The sequence below is a fragment of the Ursus americanus genome, chromosome 27 (assembly GCF_024610735.1).
Source record: "Ursus americanus isolate L20-20 chromosome 27, mUrsAme1.1.p, whole genome shotgun sequence".
NCBI lineage: Eukaryota > Metazoa > Chordata > Mammalia > Carnivora > Ursidae > Ursus > Ursus americanus.
In genome coordinates this window covers 38,802,971-38,824,452 of record NC_142153.1, presented here as the reverse complement: position 1 = coordinate 38,824,452, position 21,482 = coordinate 38,802,971, and the positions used below count along the sequence as shown (strand labels likewise).

At 46.9% G+C, this 21,482-nt stretch overlaps 1 protein-coding gene across 4 annotated transcripts in view; it reads right to left on the bottom strand.

Moving 5' to 3' along the window:
• Positions 1-20,992, bottom strand: part of STOX2 (storkhead box 2) — a 210,382-nt gene extending 189,390 nt beyond the window's left edge. For 3 of the 4 annotated variants that reach the window (XM_045785827.2, XM_045785829.2, XM_045785828.2), the window contains exons 1-2: positions 20,705-20,992; positions 20,087-20,529 (exon numbers count right to left, since the gene is read on the bottom strand). In XM_045785827.2, the coding sequence (XP_045641783.1) occupies positions 20,087-20,438 (352 nt within the window). In that variant the 5' untranslated portion in view covers positions 20,439-20,529; positions 20,705-20,992. Of the gene's footprint in view, positions 1-19,627; positions 20,530-20,704 lie in introns of those variants that run through there. The other variant, XM_087856516.1, reaches the window with a different exon arrangement.
• Between the last annotated feature and the right edge of the window lie 490 nt (positions 20,993-21,482).

The following is a 21,482-nucleotide window of genomic DNA, read 5'->3' as shown; positions in this document are numbered from 1 at the left end:
TCCTGACACCACACCCCGGTTTATCACCCGACAAAGGCTTGTCCACCCAACCCGGAGAGCAACGTGGGCTGCTCACCATAACCCCGAGGCCTCGCCACACGGGGCAGGAAAAGGTGCAGAGGGACCGCGACCCACCTCCTTACCAGACAGGACCCTAGTAACAGGGACTAAGCTAAAAAACAGAAAGTGAGGGACACAATAAGGACAGGCAGGTGTCAGTCTCTGGGACACTGTTTTAGTAATGAAATAAAATTAACCTGGAGTTTTCAGACTTTATTAACTGTGCCACTGGAACACACCTCAAAAACAGATGAGGAGGGAACCATGCAAATCATGTTTAATCACTAAGACTAATATTGAGTGAGGTTTAACTTTATTTTTTTTAAGGATTTTATATTGTATTTGTCAGAGAGAGAAACAATGAGTACATGCAGGGGGAGCCACAAACAGAGGGAGAAGCAGGGTCCCCGCAGAGCCAGGAGCCTGATGCGGGACTCGATCCCAGGACTCTGGGATCATGACCTGAGCTGAAGGCAGACGCTTAACCGACTGAGCTACCCAGGCATCCCAGGGTTTAATTTAATTCTGATACTTATCATACCATAAAGTGCATTCTCTGAGCACTCCTAATCTCAACTGCATTGTAAAACTGTTTCTAGACTATTTGCGTGCCCTGTTTAAGAGCAAAACCCTCACACCTTCCCTTCAGAGACAGTTCCCACGGGAACAAAACGACAGCCCTAAAGCTAGTGGGTGAAATGCGGGCAGCAGTCGATCTCTCCACTTGTGATTGACCGTGGCAAGATTTCACTGCCACGCCTCCTTTAGGTAAACATAAAATCTCACGCTCTCTTTCAACCGTACTGGGCGTTTCAAAATTAAACATATCGATGAAAAACGTCACAGCGATGGTATTTTCAGAGAAAAATATTTATAGTAACCTTGAAATATACATATTTTTTCTTCATCAATGATGTTTTTAAAGACTGTTGAGGATGCTTGCTCACTGAAAGGACAATGACAATCCCTTCATCATCCAAGTGTCCTGCTCGTTCTCATACTCCCAAGTGAGGGGGAAAACCAGCCCAGCTCATGGGTGGAAAAGAGAGAAAGAAGCTCACGCCTGGAAAAGCTTGTTTTAATACAAATACGGAGATCGCCACAGTAATCTGTAAAGTCTGTCTGACACCCGAATCGGGCCCCTTTTCCAAAACGCCTCTCAGTCCTCTTCTCCAGAACATCAGGGAGAAAAGGTCTCCCCTCAAAAGCTCACAATTGTGACTTACTACCAGTGGCAAGAGTACGTTACCTGGATTCACCCAGCAGACTGGATGTGATCAAACTTCCTAAAAATCACTTACAAGAAATCTGGAGGGTGTCCTCAAATTTTAAAAAATTAAAAGGTGATGGACGCCTGGGTGGCTCAGTCAGTTGAGCATCTGACTCTTGATTGCGGGTTGGGTTGTGATCTTGGGGGTCCTGGGATCTTGCCCTGCGTTGGGCTCTTCCTCTGCCTCTGCCCCTCCCCTTGCTCGCTCTCGCTCTCCCTCTCTCATAAATACATTTTTAAATAAAGAAATAAAAGGGTGGTTTTAATTTTGTAAATGAGCTATAAATGCATGAACTGTAATGTCGGGTCTTTATCCCTCGAAGTAGGCATTTCTGTGTACCCAGAGCTTCCATTTTTTCTACCAAATAGGCAAGGCTCCAGATGAAAAACCGTTCAGAAGTACAAAGAAGTTGGTCTTTTCCCCCAGAGTTCCCCCAAATAGAGCTACTACGTCTTTTTACTCACAAATCGGGCGAGCACATTTCCTTCTGACAACCCAGCAAAGGACGGCCCTGGGGTCAGCATTCGAGGTTTACAAAGCCGGGAGCACCAAGTGTGCGGCACGTGCCTTCGGATGCGAATAACCCCCTGATCAGTGGAGTGAGGCCTCCTGGGTCACTGAGCAGTACTAGAGGCCACCGTTTCCTAATTCGGCCCCAAAATAGGGTTTCTCTTTTGAATCAGTTCACTACCTTGCCAGAATGTTGACACCGTTTCAAAGCTCTGGTGGTGGTTTCCTGCCCTGAAAGAACAGACTTCATTTCTTCTCTCGTGCCCTCAGGGACCCGTGGCACCCAGAACAGGTGAACACGACTTCAATGACCACAGCGGACAGCAAAGGCGACACTGGGGATTCCGTAGCTCCCGCCGAGCTTCCACGATGGTCAATTCAGCCAATTCGGCACTTGCCTACGAACTGGACAAGGACATCTTCTGAAATTCCTTCTCCCCTTCCTCTCCCACGAGGTTGGCAGCGACGTAAAAATCTGGTTTTCATGAGACTATCTTTAATGGGGACCTTTTTTTCTTTCCAATTAAGGGATGATTTAATATCAAACTGTCACAGTCTGCGTGGATTTCTGGTTATCTGTTCCAGTCCATCCCGTCCCTGTGTAGAACTCAATGCTCCAGAGGGAAAAAAATGGTTGCCATTTTTTAAATAAGGCTTTCATGACTAAGGCTAAATAACATCATTACTCAGCTTTTAAAAACATATACAATATTTGGGGTACCGGGGTGGCTCAGTCGGGGAAGCACCCGTCTCCGGTGATTTCGGCTCGGGCCATGATCTCAGGTTCCTGAGATGGAGCCCCACGTCAGGCTCCATGCTCAGTGCGGAGTCTGCTTCTCCCTCTCTCTGCTCCCCCCATCACGTGCTCACGCATGCACGCTCTCTCTCTTAAATAAAATATTTATAAATATATATATTTATATACATACACACACACACAACATGCACCTTATTCTTTACAATATACATTCATGAATCCATACATGACTAATAAGTCATGCAATTATTTATGATCTTCCGAACACACCCAGGAATTCTGAAGACTGGCCAGGCCTGCACAAGGAAGAAGATGTTGAACTTACGCCCTGGACGTTGAGGCGATTCCAGGCCCCCCATTATGTAAGCAAACTAATTGATCATTTCATGGATCCTAATAAATACAAAAATATCAATGTCACTTTTTGAACACTCTTTTTAAGCTATGCACCTACGACTTGTCTAGTTCTGACATCTTGCTCTGTCCTCCTAGAAAACAGAAACTTGTCAGCATTGCTTTCCTCTTATTTAAGGTTCTCCATTGTTATTCCTGCCTCAGGGTGACCCAACATGGCAGCTCGCAGTGTCACAGAAACCGATGAAAAAGGCCCTGTGTTGACCTCCCCAACGCGCATGTCACGTGGTTGCAAGTTAACAATAAAGTCCATTATTTCCTGTAATTATGATCTCATTTCACACCCCTTCCTCCCAACTATGAGAAAAAGAACTATTTTCCTTTGCTTGATAACAAAAATACTCCGTGATCAGATTCTTCTCTTTACTCGTCAAAATGCTAAACAGACCAGTTTCTCTGGGGCTTTGTCTAATTATCCAATTTACTTATTTTCTTTCTTAGTTGAAATATAATTAACATACCATCTAACTTATTTTTTTAAATCTATAGTCCAGGTCGTATATTCTAAGGCACTGTTACAATGCAAGCAAATTTAATATGTGCTGTGAACTGTAATCATCATTAGACTGATATATTTTGGAATTATCGTGCTAAAATCATGCATCTTTTGGACATCATTCCATTTTTCTCACTTACGCACCCTCAGAATGGACTTTGAAAAAGCAGCAGCATATAATATCCTCCCCCAAAAAGGAGAGACTCTTTAAATGAAGTATTTTATTCAACGTCCTCTTCATTAAGTGTTTATACTCAAAGTAACATCATTTCTCATTGAAGAAAATCTGAAAAATGGAGGAAAAAACCAAAGTCACCCTTAGTCCTATTACCTAAATTCAACCACTGTTAATACTCACAAATTAATATTCAGTGTCTTTTTTTACACAGCAAGTGGAATTTGTAGAGGGTCCTAAATGTTGGCCACGGACTGGCCACGGAACCCATCTTGTGTGTTAGAAATACAGGCTCCTGGCTGGCTGGCTGGTAATCCTGATCCAGCAGACCTGGGGTGACACTACACACTATTTATTCATTTATTAATTCTTTTAGTTATTTAAAGTTCCACAATGCATAGTCAACTTTGTGAATCACCAGTTTCAAGCACAGATTTGGGGTTCCACAGAGCTGGGTCCAGACCTGGTCCCATCACTTAACAGGGCTGAGCAAGGTTATCCAATCTCTCAAAGCTCAGTTCCCTCATCCAAAAATGGGTGCATCAAGGGCCATGTATAAAAATTCAATGGACTCTGGGAAACAAACTGAGGGCTTCAGAGGGGTGGGGGTGGGGAATGGGATAGACTGGTGATGGGTAGTAAGGAGGGCACGTATTGCATGGTGCACTGGGTGTTATACGCAACTAATGAATCATCGAACTTTACATCAAAAACCAGGGATGTACTGTATGGTGACTAACATAATATAATTAAAAAATATGATTATAAAAAAAATTCAATGAGAATATGGACTCAGCACTGTGCCCAAAACAGTCACTATTCAGTACCTGATATTTATTGTTATTCTTTCCCGTTTTTTCCTACGCGCCTGGCTTGAGATTTTTGCTCTGATTTGTACTGCTATGAAACATCACACGCACTGTCACGTGAACTATGTAGCACAGACCTCTTCCATGTGGTTCCATAACCATCATAGACATGTGAACAGTTATGCAGTATTCATCCAGTCTGCAGAACTACAATTTATTCTCTACTCATGATATTTAGATTACTTACAATCTTTCTTTCTTTTTGAAGATCTTATTTATTTATTTAGGGAGAGCACGCACATACGAGTAGGCACATGTGAACCGGGGGAGGGGCAGAGGGAGGGAGAAAATCTCAAGTGGACTCTGAGTTGAGCTCAAAGCCTCACAGCCGGGGGGGGGGGGGCGGGGGGGGGGCTTGATCTCAGGACCCTACGATCACAACCTGAGCCAAAATCAAGAGTAGGATGCTCAACCAAATAAGCCCCCCAGGTGCCCCCCAATCTTTCTTTCTTAAAAATTGTATAATGAGGGCGCCTGGGGGGGCTCAGTCTGTTAAGCGTCTGCCTTCGGCTCAGGTCATGATCCCGGGGTCCTGGGATCGAGTACCCCATTAGGCTCCCTGATCGGCAGGGAGTCTGCTTCTCCCTCTCCCTCTGCCCCTCCCCCCATTCACGCTCTCTCGCTCTCTCTCAAATAAATAAATAAAACCTTTTTTAAAAATTGTATAATGAATAGCTTCTTACATATAGCTCTCTACAGCTGGATTACTACCTTAGATGTAGTCTTCAAGGTAGAATTACTACATCAAACTATGTGAATATTTAGACAGTTTTTTGATACATACTGACAAGATACTTTCCAAAAAAAATTTTTTTCAATTTACAATACCACTGGCAATACAGTAGGGTTATCAGTCTTATCTTGCCTTTACCAGACCTGAGCCGTTTTTTTCCCCAATGTTAAAATGTATAAAAAGATAAATCGAGGGGCGCCTGGGTGGCACAGCGGTTAAGCGTTTGTGTTTGGCTCAGGGCGTGATCCCGTTGTTCTAGGATCGAGCCCCACATCAGGCTCCTCCGCTATGAGCCTGCTTCTTCCTCTCCCACTCCCCCTGCTTGTGTTCCCTCTCTTGCTGGCTGTCTCTATCTCTGTCAAATAAATAAAATCTTTAAAAAAAAAAAAAAGATAAATCAAGACACATTACATTTTTAAAAATTTATTTGAGCAAACAATCCCAATTGGGCACTACCAAAACCGAAAAGGGGTTGGGAGTCTCCTTGGTAGAGCAGAAGTATTTATAAAGACATAGAAACAAAGCAAAGAAATGACTTAATTGGCTATAATTTAAATTTCTTTCTTACTTGGGAAAATTTATTCAGCTGTTACGATAGTTGTTTCTGAGTTCTATTTTCTCAGACTCAAGAAAATCTAGTAGACTCCAGATTTAACCTGTTTACATGGTCTACCAGAGGCACTGAAGCTACTCCTAACGGCCTCCTTGTTTAACTATTTTATCAAATAGGACTTGAGAAATTGCCACCAGCAGCCAGTTAGCATTAACTATACCTATAAGCATCTTTAGGTTATACTTCTAAATCCACATTACATAGAGAATTAGACTAGGACATAAAAACTGAAGTTTATCAGTCTCCACCCTCAAAGAAGTTACAATCTAATGGAAAAGACACATTCACAGTGAACCTGCGAATATAAGCAAGTAAAATACAAAAGCCAATTCTTCTAACCTATGTGATTGTATAAATGGTGATCGTGTCAACTTTTGTGACGTGAGAAGGCAGTGTCTTAACTAAAATGTCTAAATAATCTTTTGGGCATGAGGACAAACTTGGCACAATGACCCGCCTACTCGGGAAACTGAATAGGTTAGCAATCTTACAGAGGACTTCACTCACTCATTTGAGCGCACATGCTGAAATCCTCAGAACTTTGGAGTACCCAGGGTCAGCGCTTAGAGAAAAGGACTCAGAGTGTCTCTGCACGATTGCACAGACTCTAAATCCCTCTCCTTGAAAGGAGAAGCATTTTCTGAATAGGTCGTACTCTTGACCCTCAGACTGGCCAACACAGATCTACATTCTAACAGAGGAGACAACCTTCCAGTCACCGAAATTCTGTGAACTCACCAATTCACAGCAAATTGCTCTTCAGAAATAACTTCAATTCACGTTCCTTTGCATGTAAATGATCCCTCCCTCTTCTACTAATAAATTTCCAGAAATTATAAAGGGGGGGGGGAATCATTGAAAGCAATGTAATGCTTTCAGCAAAGCTCCCTTTTTTTTCAGATCTGAAGTCATTTAAAAAGTGTAGACACATTAAAAGGTGGGGGGTTTTTTAAGATTTTATCTATTTGACAGAGAGAGAGACAGCCAGTGAGAGAGGGAACCCAAGCAGAGGGAGTGGGAGAGGGAGAAGCAGGCTCCCCGCTGCGCAGGGAGCCCAATGCGGGGCTCGATCACAGGACCCTGGGATCACACCCTGAGCCGAAGGCAGACGCTTAACGACTGAGCCACCCAGGCGCCCCACATTAAAAGGCATTATGCACAATGTGCACTTATCAACTAATCATCAGTTTGAGTTAATGTAAATTTAAAATATAGTTTATGCAAATTACATGTAAATTACCTGGCTAAGGTTGCATTTTCATTTTCAGTACAAGTGTAGCTACATACAGCTGGACTTCAAGGAATCCAGGCTTTCTTACTTCGAGCCACTTTATAATGAGCAGTCACCTCCTTCAGAACAAAACAAACTGGTATTGTTTCAAGAAAACAAAGACATTTGGGGTGCCAAAGACACAATACAAAGACATTTGGGGTGTCTGCTCTGTCGGTTAAGCAGCTCCTTCTGCTCAGGTCATGATCGCAGGGTGCTGGAATCGAGTCCCGCATCGGGCTCCCTGCTCAGCGGATGTCTGCTTCTCCCTCTGCCTGCCACTCCCCCCACTTGTGCTCTCTCTCTCTCTCAAATAAATAAATAAAATCTTGAAGAGAAAAGAAAAGAAAAGAAAGAAAAGAAAAGAAAAGAAAAGAAAAGAAAAGAAAAGAAAAGAAAAGAAAAGAAAAGGAAAGGAAAGGAAAGGAAAAAAAAGAAAAGAAAACAGACATTCTGGAGTTTTCTGAGCCTTGTTTCTTCCACAGCACCAAAGAGATATATAAGTGCACATTTTTAAAAGAAAGAAGGGGAAAAAATCATAAGATTAAACCTTTTCTGTACAGGAAACCTTCTATCAGTCACACAGACTGAGTTAACGCCACCAGCAATTTCCATCTGATTTGTCTTTTTGGGCTTCTCCAAGCTGATGACTTGCCTCCATTACAAGAATCTTCTGGTCTCTTTCTTGTCTTTATTTATTCCTTGATTTGACATAAGTAGTTTCAAACATAAATCCATCTCTTCCACATGAAAAACATGGAAGATTTAAAACAGCAGAGGACAGTGACAACCACCGAAACTGTCACCCAAAAGAACAGCATGACGCTCCACACGCTGGGCCTGGACCAAAGAGCCGGTGCTTGCTTAGAACATCTGGAAATCTCTTTGCAGAAATGCCTGAGGGCTGCCTGCTCGGGGAGCCAGTTTTAACTCAGAACAATGCCAACATCCCTCACTTGCTGCCTCTGAGTACTGGATCTAAGACACTTGCACAGTGTGAACAAAAAACAAAACAAAATACCCAGTTTCCAAACGACAAGGACGTACAGAATAAATGCGTGCCACTGCCCGTGCACCCCCACCCCCGCCCTGCTCTGAGGCCTGGTCAAGCGGGAACACAGTCAACTGCCTCTAGTCCAAATCAACACTGTCTGAGGCTAGGGAGGGAATGCTTTACCAACTCATGTCTACACTGGCTCCCTCCTGGGAAATGCAAGGTAGCAGCTGTGCTTTTCTTTCTCTCTGTGATGGTGGAGAATTCGGGGCTCACTAATCCACAGAATAATCAGGTTTGCAAACCGCTGCTCTAGTTACAAGGTCAAAAAGAAAACAGCAAAGAAGGGATTTAATTCTTCATTTGAAAAACTTGCAGTGAGCACTTGAGAATAACACTGCACCCCTCCAGCACAAAGCAAATGATTTATAAAAAGCTGATATTGTAGGGCCTTCCAGATAAACATAAAAGTTCCATATAAGAACAAACATACCAGTTACTACAATACTTCTAATGGCTCAATATACCTTAAAGACAAGTACTCTTCACCTTGAGTTAAAATTCAAACTCCAGCTTGCTTATAAAACACACACCAAAGCCGAAGGATACAAAAGATTAAAATGCTGGGCATGGAGACCACATTAAAAAAAAATTCACAAGAGGACTTGGGGTGCCTGGGAGGCTCAGCCAGTTAAGTGTCTGACTCCTGGTTTCGGCTGAGGTCATGATCTCCGGGTCGTGAGATCGAGCCCCGCGTCAGGCTCCACGCTCAGCATGTGGTCTGCTTGAGATTCTCTCTTTCCTTCTCCTTCTGCCCCTCCCCCCTCACACTCTCTCTCTTTCTCTCTAAAAAACAACAACAAAAAAACCCCAAACAAACAAACAAACAAACACAAAAGATTAAAAAGAAAAAGGTGGCAGCGATATACCAACCAAAACACAGAGGTGGTAATATGAATTCTGGATAAAGATTTCAAGGTAAAAAGGATGAGAGAAAACTTTGTATCAAGTGTATGTCTACATGTAACATAAATGTACATACACTTACACGTATATGTATAAATATATAATTATATGTATATTTATACGTATATAAAAGGCAAAAATTAACAATAAAGGCATGTGTTGGCTATCCCCTGACCCTGCATTTTAAATATCAAGACCACAGTACTGTCTTTAGGCCTCCGCTTCACCTATTTGGTGGGATATCGATCGATGTATGTTTTAAAAATGTTTTGCAAATCATAATCCAGATGAGACTACTTTGTTTAACATCCATAAGAAATTACAGTACAAGAGAAATAAAATTCTCAGTGACAGTGAGCGAAGCCAAAACCTTCATCCAGTAGAAATGACAAGCGGTTTTGCCGTATGACTCCACGCATATGAAGTTCAAAACAGGAATGAACCACATCTGGTGAACTTACAAAAGAAAATCAAGGGAAGGAGTAACAGAAATTTCAGGATAATTATTACCTCTTGCAGAGAGAGAAGAGAATGCCATGGAAGAAAAGCACAAAAATGGTACCGCCGTTCCTGTAACACGTTATTCTTAAATTAGACAACGGTTGCACAACCCTCGTTTTACTCTTACTACATATGTGTGCATACGTGTGTATGTATTCATGTGGAAATTTTTTATGTATACCAGCTTGTATTTGGAAACTTTTACAAACTAGATGTATCTATCAGTTGGGGGTCACTGTGCCAATGGCTGTACGGATGTATTCTAATGAGACCACACCCAGATCAGGAGCTGCGATACTAGTCACTGCCTCATGAAGCTCGAGATACTCTGTCGTTCTGCACCTGTCATACCTGAGAGTTAAATGGGGATGAGACAGAAATTTCCACCCTGAATCGTTCAAGTCTTTGATGTAGTCTAAACCTCTGTGAGCCTCTTCTCCAAAGACACAAAAGACTTTATGACTGTTTTACTGGAAGTGGAGAGACCCGGGGCTGCCACGAGGCTCTCTCCATTGAAACAGTCCCTACTTACTCCAGAGTCAGGAAGCCAATCTGGAGATTCCCCCAGGAGCTGAGGACATCAATTCCAACTCCATACTCATGAACTAGGAAATAACTGCAGGATAATCTGACATTCTGCTAAGGTGGGCTTGGTTATGAGCTCCACTGATCCCCTGAAAAAGCTAAAGTTCAATAAATCAAGATGGTCTGAGTAAAAAAAGAAAAAGAAAAAGAAATGACAACCAGTTTTAAAAAGGTTGACAGCTCAGACTCTGGAATCAGAATACTGAGTTGAATTTGAGATTGCTTGTTCATGCAAGGTTACTCTCGGAACCTCTGTTTTCTCTTCTACAAAACAGAAGTAAATGTTAGCACTACCTCTATAAGGATTAAATGAGATAACGTATCAAAGTGCCTGGAACAACTTCTGACCCAGTTACCAACTCTTGAAGTAGAGCTAATGAACATTTAATAAAATGAAGGAGCATACAGCATAAAGATTGTGTTCTAGAATCCTCCTTCTTCACCATAAGAGGAAACGTTAAAGATACAGGAAGGAGTAGAAGATGCTAGAGTAAGCCCACTGTCTAGCAGCATTCAGAGACGTGGTTTCTGAAGTACTGATTTCTTTCCTTCACATCAGCACTTCACAGTTACTAACTAAAAGCCTCTTTCTTATTTTTTTAAGCAAATTAATAACCAGACTCTGATGAAAAGAAAGTGATCAACCCAGACAAATTGTGCTGGTCACAAAGTCCCCCCGTGACAACCAGTCGTTCTTCTCTCCTGAGATTCTGTATTAATTCCAAAGTCAGCAGGCTTTCAAATCTCCCCATGCTCAGCAAGACCAAACGAGAAGGAACGATGGGGAAAGGACGGGCCGGGCGTCAGAACCTTGGGGGTGAGAGGGCATTTTGGAGGGAGCGGGTTTGAGGATGTGGGTGAATATGGGAAGTATGAGATTGGAGCATGCGCAATCAATGAGATAAAGAGTTGGGATTTCTTTCCAGAAGGATGGCAGGGTTCATGGAGCTGTATTATCCTTTCCTGCCTCGGGGGGAGTCTAGAAGTGTCTGGCCGGTTGACCACAGGCAGAGATGTAAGGACAAAGGCCAAGGTGAATTATTCAGCCTGGACTGTTCTCGTCGCGCAGCAGGGAGAAGCCCTCTACCACAGGCCCACACAGTTCAGCCCAGGAGCCTCCTCCAGACCTGGGAGAGACCAGTAGAGAGAATGCACAGGGCCCAGTCCCCACCCCGCCCTGTCCCACAGGGACAGAAAACTTCCAAGAGGAGGACGTGATTCCTGAAAACCGTCCTGCACCTCACCTACACCAGGCGGTCTTCCGAGCTTCCCTGTGATCCCTGTGCCCTGGCTTCGCCTCTTCTTCGGCCTTCACCCTGGCATTGGGCATGCGTCAGTCATGCACCTGCGCCCTCCTCCACGCTCCCAACCTCTCCCTCACACACACACTCGATCCCGCAATGCTCGGGGGCGGCCCCTCCCAGCTCAGGGCACCCACCAAGGGCCACGGCCTAGCAAGCAGGAAGGATTAAGAAACTGAGCTGGGAGGTTGGTGGGTCTGTGACTTTATGAATAAAGCACAGCAGCACCAAGCAGAAGTCAGAGAGGGAAGGAACTGGGAATCGGTGTGGGAGTGGCTGCAAACACCCACAGCTCTCTGGGGTGGGCGGGCAGCCGCCTTCTGCTGCCAGGGGGCTTGGAACCGCATGACCGACCCAGGAGTAGAACACAGCCTAAAGGGACAAGAGCGAAAGGTTTGGAAATATCTGTATACAAATAAAATTTTGTCTTGAGAATCCTATCAACCCTCTAAGGGGTTAAATATGTGGACTGTTCTCCCCCTCTATCCCCGCATGAAGGAGTCAGAAACTGTCTAGGACGCATGAAGGTCACTTTCAAGGGTGGCACGGTGGTGATGGGGGTGGGGGGAAGGGTAGCCTGGAATTTCTGAAGATAAAGTTCCTTAGAAGAGCAGGCGCTGAGCTCTATTGTCCTATAAATGGATGCCTAAGGGGAACTTCAGTTTCTAGAAAAATCTGGGGGAGAGAAAACTACTTGGAAAGGCAGAGATGTAATCATAATCTTTTGCTGCAAAGGTGTGAAAGGAAAAATTGCCCAAACCCTGGAGGGAAAGTTGGGGGGGGGGGCGTGGTGTCTGACACAGCATTGGAGGAAGCCTGGCAGCCACAGAAGGAGAATGCTAAGAGACAGCACCTTTCCCGGGAAGGAACAAAGCAGAAGCCTGGCAGCCGTCCTTCGAGCCAGCACCCCCTCAGCACCCGGGGCTGACTGTGAGGACACAGCTGCAGTGATCTCAGGTGGTAAGACAACGAAATCCCACCAGACTGCACTGCACCCCTTGAAGACATTGGTAAGGCTTTAGGGACCTCCAGGGACCGCTAGATTCCTGACAAGATGGCTATTTTGGACAGACTACTAATCAGCCAGCTTTCAACAAACAGAGGGACTTTCTATGCTCCCCATGAGTTAGGTATTGGGAAAGGGGAAGGTGACATCCTGGTTTCAGACACAAGTCATTCTGCATCGACAGATGGGCCCTGACTTCAGAAAATTTTATTTTAGGGCCTTAACAAGACATTGAAAAAATAGAGGAATGTTGTTGTGTTTACTTGTGTCTTGAGAGTAAAACTGGCAGCCCAGAGCTATGCTTTCACATTGTTCCCATCATACGAACGTCTTAGACCCAGAGTGTTCCACGCAGTGTCCGCCGCTGGCTCTGCCCTCCTCGGAGGGTTTACCTTCGTTTCCACCCCAAAACGACTCTGATGGAGCCTCTTCACCTCTTTACCTAAAGTCATTTATCAAATTCTTCAGAGGTATCTCTAGTTCTGGTCCTTGACAGGGTCCCCATTTACTGTTCTCTATCCAGAGAGATTGACTGTGGGGCTCCTGGGTGGCTCAGTTGGGCATCCGGCTCCTGATTTCGGCTCCGGTCATGATCTCAGGGTCGGGAGATGAAGCCCTGACAGGGGCTCTGTGCTGGGTACGGAGCCTGCTTCGGATTCTCTCTCTCTCTGCCCCTCCCCCAAGCCGCCGCCCACACTCCAGCACGCTCCCTCCCGCTCTCTCTCAAAAAAAAGATTGCCTGCTATCAAAGTATCAAAAGTTGCTATAGACATCCTCTGATGCCAATGTGATTAAGGGTTATTAAAAAGTCCTTAGTGTAGGATCTCCTTAAAGATAGATTTATTTCTATAAATGCATATATAGAATACTTACATGGTAATAGATTATATTCACAGCTTGTACCTTATCAACACATCTATTTAGCCTCCTCATTCAGATAAACAGGATCATTAGTTCAGAAAGTAAAAAACAGGGGCGCCTGGGTGGCACAGCGGTTGGGCGTCTGCCTTCGGCTCAGGGCGTGATCCCGGAGTTGTGGGATCGAGCCCCACATCAGGCTCCTCTGCTATGAGCCTGCTTCTCCCTCTCCCACTCCCCCTGCTTGTGTTCCCTCTCTCGCTGGCTGTCTCTCTCTGTGTCGAATAAATAAATAAAATCTTTAAAAAAAAAAAAAAGAAAGTAAAAAACAAGTCTGGGATTGTGTTATGTCTACAGCGATACTACAGAGCAGAAGGGTTCTAAACTTGTTTTCCACATGCACGAACTGAGTAGAATAATGACACAAGCACGTCTCCAAACTTCAGGCGACTATGAAAGCCCATCTCATACACATCACCTTGTGAGATACTTTCAGCAGGACCAAACCTTTAAAAGTATTTGTAGCAAGTAGTTGGTATACAACAGACCTCTCTGGGTTTTTACCCCAAAGCACCTGAGTGCTTTCACTCCGGCACAAGAGACACAACCACCTTTCAGCTGTATGCTCCTTTAAGAAGAACTTGGGGATAACTGGCAAATTTACCTGTTCATGCAAGAGGAAGACAAACGTGTGCTCCGGGTCAAATTTATAAATCTCCGCCAAGCCTCGCAGTTATCACAGTGAGCCTGTGAGTCTCAGAAGTTCATTCTAAAAGCTTTATTACAATGAAACTGACACGCCTTGACTGAAAATATCTTGGAGCCAGAGTGAGGTAATTCATAAAAATATTTTTTATGACCAGCCAGAAATTAATAAAACTTGAAATGCATCACCGTCCGCTGTTTTAGACTTCATCCCGAGATTCTAAATATGAGAGGTCAGGTTCTCTAAGAGGGAAGCCCGTGTCTGAAACTTTTCTGGATATTCTGTAGACCCCCAACCCAGGGCTCTGTGCTTCCTGGATGCTCAGCGCCTTGTCAGCACAGAATAAAATCCCAGGAGGCCCCACGTGGCCTGGAGGCCGCCGGCCCCTCTGACCTCATCTCCTGTCCCGCCTTGCATTGCCATTCTTCTGCTGGTTCCACCGGCCCCAGCCTGGCTGGCTCTTTCCGGTCCTCCAACAGGCCAAGCGGATCTCCACGCGCTCTTCCGTTGTGGGCGGACTGCTCATCAGTCAAGCGCTACACGAAGCCGATGCTATTACAGGGCAGTCGCTCCGCACACGGGTGGGGAAGGGCGCTAGCTTCGCGGCAGAAGGTGAAGAAGTCACTCTCGTTTGCCTGAGCCCTGCACAATGATCAACCACACCACGTGACGGACCGACCTGTTTGGCCCAAAGGAAGCCCAAACACGATGGTCTTAGGAGACATCCTCGACCCCGACACTGGTTTCTCTTTTCCGTCGTGTTAAGAGAAAAGGAGGACGCAGCCACCTCCGGTGAAGCCGGCTGCTGCTGGGCCGCCCAGTCCCCTAAATTGCTGGGAGGGTGTGTGTGTCTTGGAAGGAAATTTTGGTCAGGACCACCTGACCAAAAGGAAAGGAAGGGAAGGGGAAAAGAGAAAAGAAGACAAGACAAGACCCACTGTCTGGACCCAGATCCTAGCTCCTTCTCTTACTAACTAGGTGTCCTTGGAGAAGTACTTGGTTTTTCCGTCCCTCAATTTCTTCATTTGTAAAACGGGTAAAATAATGATACCTAAATGGGATAACTGTCTTAAAGATTAGTTAATAGTATGCTAAGTGAAATAAGAGAAAACAAAATACTATAGGATTTCACCTATATGTGGAATCTAAACAACAAAACAAATTAACAAACAAGCAAAAAGCAGAAACAGACCCATGAATATGGAGAACACAGTGGTGGTTGCCGGAGGGGGGGGGGAGGGGCAAAATGGGTGGAGGGGGATGGGAGGTCCAGGCTTCCAATTAGGGAACGAATACGAATATGGGATGAGAGTTAGGGCACAGGGAATGCAGCCAGCAGTGACGGAACAGTGTTGTATGGGGACAGATGACAGCCACGTTTGTGATGTGCCTGGCAAAGCATAGAGACTTGTTGACTCACTGTTCTACACCTGAAACTAATGTAACATTGTGTGTCAACTATACTCCAATTAAAAAAAAAAACATATTAGTTAATAAAAATAAAGCACTTAGACAATAATAAATGATCGATACAGGTTGAGTATTATTCCATTTCTCATCACGCTTCATCTCATCATCCGCATAAATTCTACCGCACTTGTAGCTATGTGAAACTCTGATCTCTTCCCTAAATTTTTGAACTGTCTGCTGCCCCACTAGAATGGAACCTCCAGAAGTACAAGGACTGTGTCTGACCGGTTCTCCACTTCAGTTCCCAGAAAGCCGTCCGTGTTCCAGCTGTTGAATGAAGCAGCATCTCTCATTCAAAAAGCTTCATAACAGTCATGAATCAATCCCAACCTTCAGTCTACGAATATTATCCAATTTTAAGTTGACTTAAATAAACAAAATAAACTTCTGGGGGAGTACAGACAAACTTTTTTTGGAGAATACATTTTTTGTTTGGTTTTGGTTTTGTTGTTTAAAAATTTATTTATTTATTTGAGAGAGAAAGAGTTGAGAGCGGAGGGAGGAGCAGAGGGAGAGGGGCAAGGAGACTCTGTGCTGAGCGCAGAACCCCATGCAGGGCTGAGTCCCACAACCCCAAGATCAGGACCTGAGCCAAAATCAAGAGGCAGTCACTTAACCGACTGAGCCACCCAGGTGCCCCTGCTGTTGTTTTTTAAATAACCTCTACTCCCAACATGGGGCTCAAACTCAGGACCCCAAGATCAAGAGTCACATGCTCTACCAACTAAGCCAGCCAGGTGCCCCAGGAGAATAGATTTAAAAAAACAAACACACACACAACTATTGGGTAGGTCAGGTGATGAAGAGTCTGACTCTTAGTTTTGGCTCAGGTCATGATCAGGGGGGTGAGGGAACCCTGCAGGGCTCCCAACTCAGCATGCAGCCCGCTCAAGATTCTTTCTCTCCCTCTGCCTCTGCCTCTGCCCCTCCTGGCCTCCCTCTCCAAAACAAACAAACAAACAACAAACAAAAAAAAACCCTACAATTCCATCTTAAGATTTTACTACTTGGAGAAACCACTTTAAGAGAGCAACTCCTTTTGAGAAACCCAATAAAGATTTTGTAATAAGAGTAAAATTTTGATGCCCATAAGTGCTAAACAACTTTATAATATAAAATATAAGCTCTGATTTAAAGTCTAAAAAGCCATGTAGCATATTTGGTGCTAAGTATTTGAATATCAAAGGATAAACTGAGGAAATATGAAGAACCACTGGCAGGGACGGAGAACTAAGCCATGCCCCGTGAGATGTGAAGTCGGGAGACCCGATGGCATAGACCGCTGGATCTGCCTAAGACTGCCGGGTGGGAAAACCCCACGAGCCCCAGGGGGAGGAGCGTGTGGGCCCCACACAAAGGCAGGTTAGGGGCTGGGGCCGGAAGGCCCTCCAGACACAACACAGCTAAAATGGTACCTTCTTTAAGGAAATAACCCTTGACCGTAGGATGTACCTAGGCGAGTGACGGCCCTAATAGAGCTCTTGCCACCTCTCCCCACAACTGCGTCCACGGACGTAGCTGGGGCGCCTGTGTCTGATCCCCTCCCAGTCCCATCCACCACTCCCACTGGCCCCAGAATTCTCCTTCTACCAACGATCAAATCATGTCACCCCTCTCCCTGCTCAAAAGCCACCAGTGGCTTCCACATCATCGTTACATGTGGGCCTAGCCTCCTTTCCCACTGTTGGATCACACCCTTCTCCGCAGCCACCCAAACCAGCCCGTTTCCAAACATGCCACGAGCTCCCCAACCTGGTAACTCTGCTCATGCACTTGCCTGCAGAGGAAAGCCGTCGTGCTCTGAACGAACCCCTTGCACCCCACATCTGCACACGGTCTAACTCAAGCCTCATCTCTGGGAAACCTCCCTACCAGCTCACGAGGCGGAAGGAACTGCTCCTTGCTCCCTTCAAAGCACTGCCCAGTTTTGTGGGCGTCTCCCCTCAAAAAGGCTGCACACCTTGTCAGTCTCTACAGTCTCGGGAGGGACACAGAGACTGGAAGTAGTACTCCCTCAATAAACACGTATGGGATTTAACTTACTATGATTTACTCAAAATACACAGCACAGTTTTGAAACGCGCCTCCCTTCCTGAACACACATGTCCCTTTGAAGGGTCCTGGCAACCCAACGTCGGAACTTTTTTCTACACGGCCACAGCAGGTCATTTCTAAGGAATGAGACTATTCCAAATCAAAACTTTTCCTTTGACTCGCTTATTTCCCTGCTTCTTGTTGAAGCCATCATCACCTCCTCATTGTCCAACCCTCACCTGAAACTGTACAGTTGGTTAGAACCACATACTTTTTTGGAATCGCAGGCAAAAGTCATCTGGAATTGCTTGTATCTTCGATACAGCAGACACTGAGGTTCCCACAGAGAATCCCTAGAGCAGGTAAACTCTCTCCAACAATTCAGCATTTTACGGTCATTACTGAAGCGCAACTGGAATTCCAGCAGAAATTCTGAACCCCCAGAGCAGCTCAAAAGAAAGTAACCACCTGGATCCCAGCAGGCATCACTCCTGCTCCTTTATCTGTGCTGCTGTTTCAGGAGGCGGTGTCTTTGCTTCCCATCATCATCCTGAGTGCCTGGTGGAGCTGAGCCATGCAAGGGCTGCCCCTACCCCCCTACCCCCTCCGCCCCCAACCCAGTCCCTGGAGACCGCTCCAGCCAGACCAGGACCACAGTCAATGAACTACAGCAATTTGGAACCTTTCAAATTGCCAAAATATTTCTCTTTGGTGAATGGAACAGATACCCAGTTCCTATGAGTTTACAAATTCTGCTGAAATGAAAAAAAAAATGTGAACTGAAAAATTTACAAATCGAATGCTATTGATACAATGTCTGGGATTTCAAAATGGCATTAGGTGAGGAACAAGGGTGGAGGTGAAACACGGAGGTGCTGATATATTTCAAAGCTGGATGATGGGTACATGAGAATTCAATGTAAGATTTTTGAATTATGCTACTTTTATATGTTTGAGATTTTTGAAAATGAAAAGGGAAAAATAAGAATGAAGTCGAGTTCACAAGAAACCATTAAAACGCTGTCATCTATACAGGGCATAAAAATACCTGCATCTACCCTTGCTTTCTGGTGTGTTGCAGCCCTACATACAAGAGCAGATCAGGTCTCAGAGGCATTAACCTTGGCCCCTTTACTAAGGCAGCTTAATTACAGGTAGTCCACTGAGGTTTTTGCTTAAGTAAAACAGAAAAAAAAAAATTAAAGCACTTTTTGAAATTTAGCACAGGTTACAAAACACGCAAGATGCAAGCCTTCCTGTTTTTTGTGTTTTTTTTTTTTTTATACTCAATTCAAAGGAAGCTTTGTAAAGATTTCTGCTCTACAAAAACATACAAAATACAACTAAATAAAAAATGCAATAGATTTGCGACAGGCGTACAGGAAGACACAGGAGCACGTATAAGCTAAGCCGTCGGAGGAAGGCAGCATAGCAACAGTGGGTAACGAAAAAGGCGGCTTCACAGTCTTCCAGCGTTTGAACTTTTGACCTCCTCCCAAAACGTCCTGAAAGAATTTCTAAACCGTGGTACTAGAAAGAATGCTTTCCTTTTGAAATCGTTTCATTAAACACCACTATTTACCATATACGTTTTTAACCACTGGGCCCAAGGTACAAAACTAAAAAGTATATTCTAAAAGAGACGCAATCTGGATTCAGAATATAGGAGTGCGATTAAATAAGAAAAGAAAACAGCAGGTCAGGCAACACTGGAAGCGCGCAGCGACTATCACCGATCCGGCTCCCCCCCACCCCCCCACACTATCTACTTTTGTTGAGGATCAGGCTTTCCCTTGATTTCCTCGTGTCCCTTCCTCCCTTCAGACGCGCAAAACTAAAGAAAGATGTACCGGAGACAAGACGTTTGAAACGAAATCCACAGCTCCGCCTCGCACAGAAAAGCCGGCGCTCGCAACCCACCGAGCAGCAGAGCCGCGGGACGCGCCCCCCGGGCGAAAGCAGCGGGGGGCCTCGCGGAGGGGCAGGATCTTCGCCCGCGGAAAGGACGTCGGGGGACGGGGTGGGGGCAGCCGCGCACCTGAACTGCCCGCCGCCGCCGCTTGGCGCGGCGGAGCCCGTTGCTACCGGAGGCCACCAGAATCCTCTCCCGACTCCTCTCGACCGCACGCCGCCCCGGCCCGATCCCGGCAGTGCGGGAAAAGTGAGCCCGGCAGACCCGCCGGCGGCCGCCGACCGAGCCTCCCGCGCCGCCGCCTACCTGGGCGTCCCCAGGCACCGCCCCGCTGGAGCGCGCGGCCCACGCCGCCAGGGAGGCTCCCGAGGGCCGGAGGGGGAGGGGGTGTGCGGAAAGGTACGAATCCCCGTTTTCGGTGCCAGGAAGTTCCCCAATCCCGCGCTCGCGCAGGCCCGCCGGCCCCTCCCCCGGCCGGGGCTCGGAGGCGGAGGGAGGCGCGGGGCGCCGGGGGAGCCGGCCGTCCCCGTCGCGGGGCCGGGCGCGGGCTCGGGGCGGGACGGCGCGGGCTGCGGCCGGACTCACCGAGGCAGCGGATGTGGAAACCCGAGGGCGGCCGCAGCGCCCGGCGCGTCCAGCCCTCGCGCAGCGCCTCCAGATGCTCCTCCTTGCCCTGGATCAACAGGACCTGCTCGTCGATCCAGCCCAGGAAGAAGGTCTCGGCCACCGCGGCCGTGACCTTCTTGTTCCAGAAGTGCTGCATGTTCTCGGCTTTGAAGTCGGCGAAGATCTCGTAGCCGATGTGGTGCCGGGCGAGCTGGCGGGGCTGGGCCGGGGGCGCAGGCTGGGCGGCCCCCGTCCTCTCCCCCGTTGGCCCCTCTGCCGGGCCCAGGACGATGGCCAGAGAGTGAGGCGCGATCTGCAGAAACTTCTCCATCTTCCGAAGCAGCCGGCGCCCCCGCCGCGCGGCCCCCTCTCAGGGCCGCCGCTGCCTCCCGCCGCTCCCGGGAACAGCCGCCAGAACGTCGCTGCGCGACAGGCGGGGAGTGTTAGTGCCCCCACCCGCGCCGGGGCTGGCCGCGCCCCCACCCCCCCACCCCGCGCCCCTGCCGCCCCGGACGCCCCGCGCAGCCCCAGGGTCGCCGCGCCGGGAAGGGGACGGTGCGCGGAGCCCGCTCGGGCCCGAGCTCCGGCGCGCGTTACCTGCAGCTCCGGGCCACCCTCCGGGCACCGCTCATTTCCCAGCGGCGGCACCCTCGGCACCCTCGCCTCCCCCGGCGCCCGGCTGCCCCGGCAGGGGGCGGAGACGCGGGAGGAGGAGGGCAGTTCGCGCCGAGTCCGGGGAACCCTCTGGGCTGGATTTAGCCCGAGAAATTCCCAGGAGTCCGAAGTGGAAGGTGTTCAAGGTGGCCCGGAAGGCCGGGGGTGGGGTGGGTTTAAGTGGCAGGGCTCAGAGGAGAGCTGGAGGCCGGGGTGGGGGGGTGCGGGACGCACGGCGACACTTGGAAGGCAAGGATTCCCGAGCGGAGTGTCGCTCCTCCCCACGCTCCACCCACCCCCACCTCCCACCTCCGCTGGAACAAGTGGATTAGCTGACTGGTTGATGGGCCCTTGGAAGCGGCTTTTAAAAAAAATTAGTCAAACCACGAAAATGTGTCATCAGTCTCTCCTCCCAAACTCTCGTGGAACTTTCCTGTCATGTCTCCATCATGTACTGTGGGCCTGCTACAGAAGAAACCCAGTAATTCCCCATGTTATCTACACAACACTGCTTTGATGAAGACGATACGGGTATTACCAGGAAAGGTAACAATCATGCTTTAAAAGAAAAAAAAAAGCCTTCGTTAAGGTTGTTTCTGTGCAAAACTGCGTTTTGCTTATTTTTTACTGAGAAAAACTATATATAGTTGTCATATATCTAAAGAGATGACTATCAGAAGCAGCATTAAGGGTTAACGCTGCCTGCGAATGATTTTCCCAG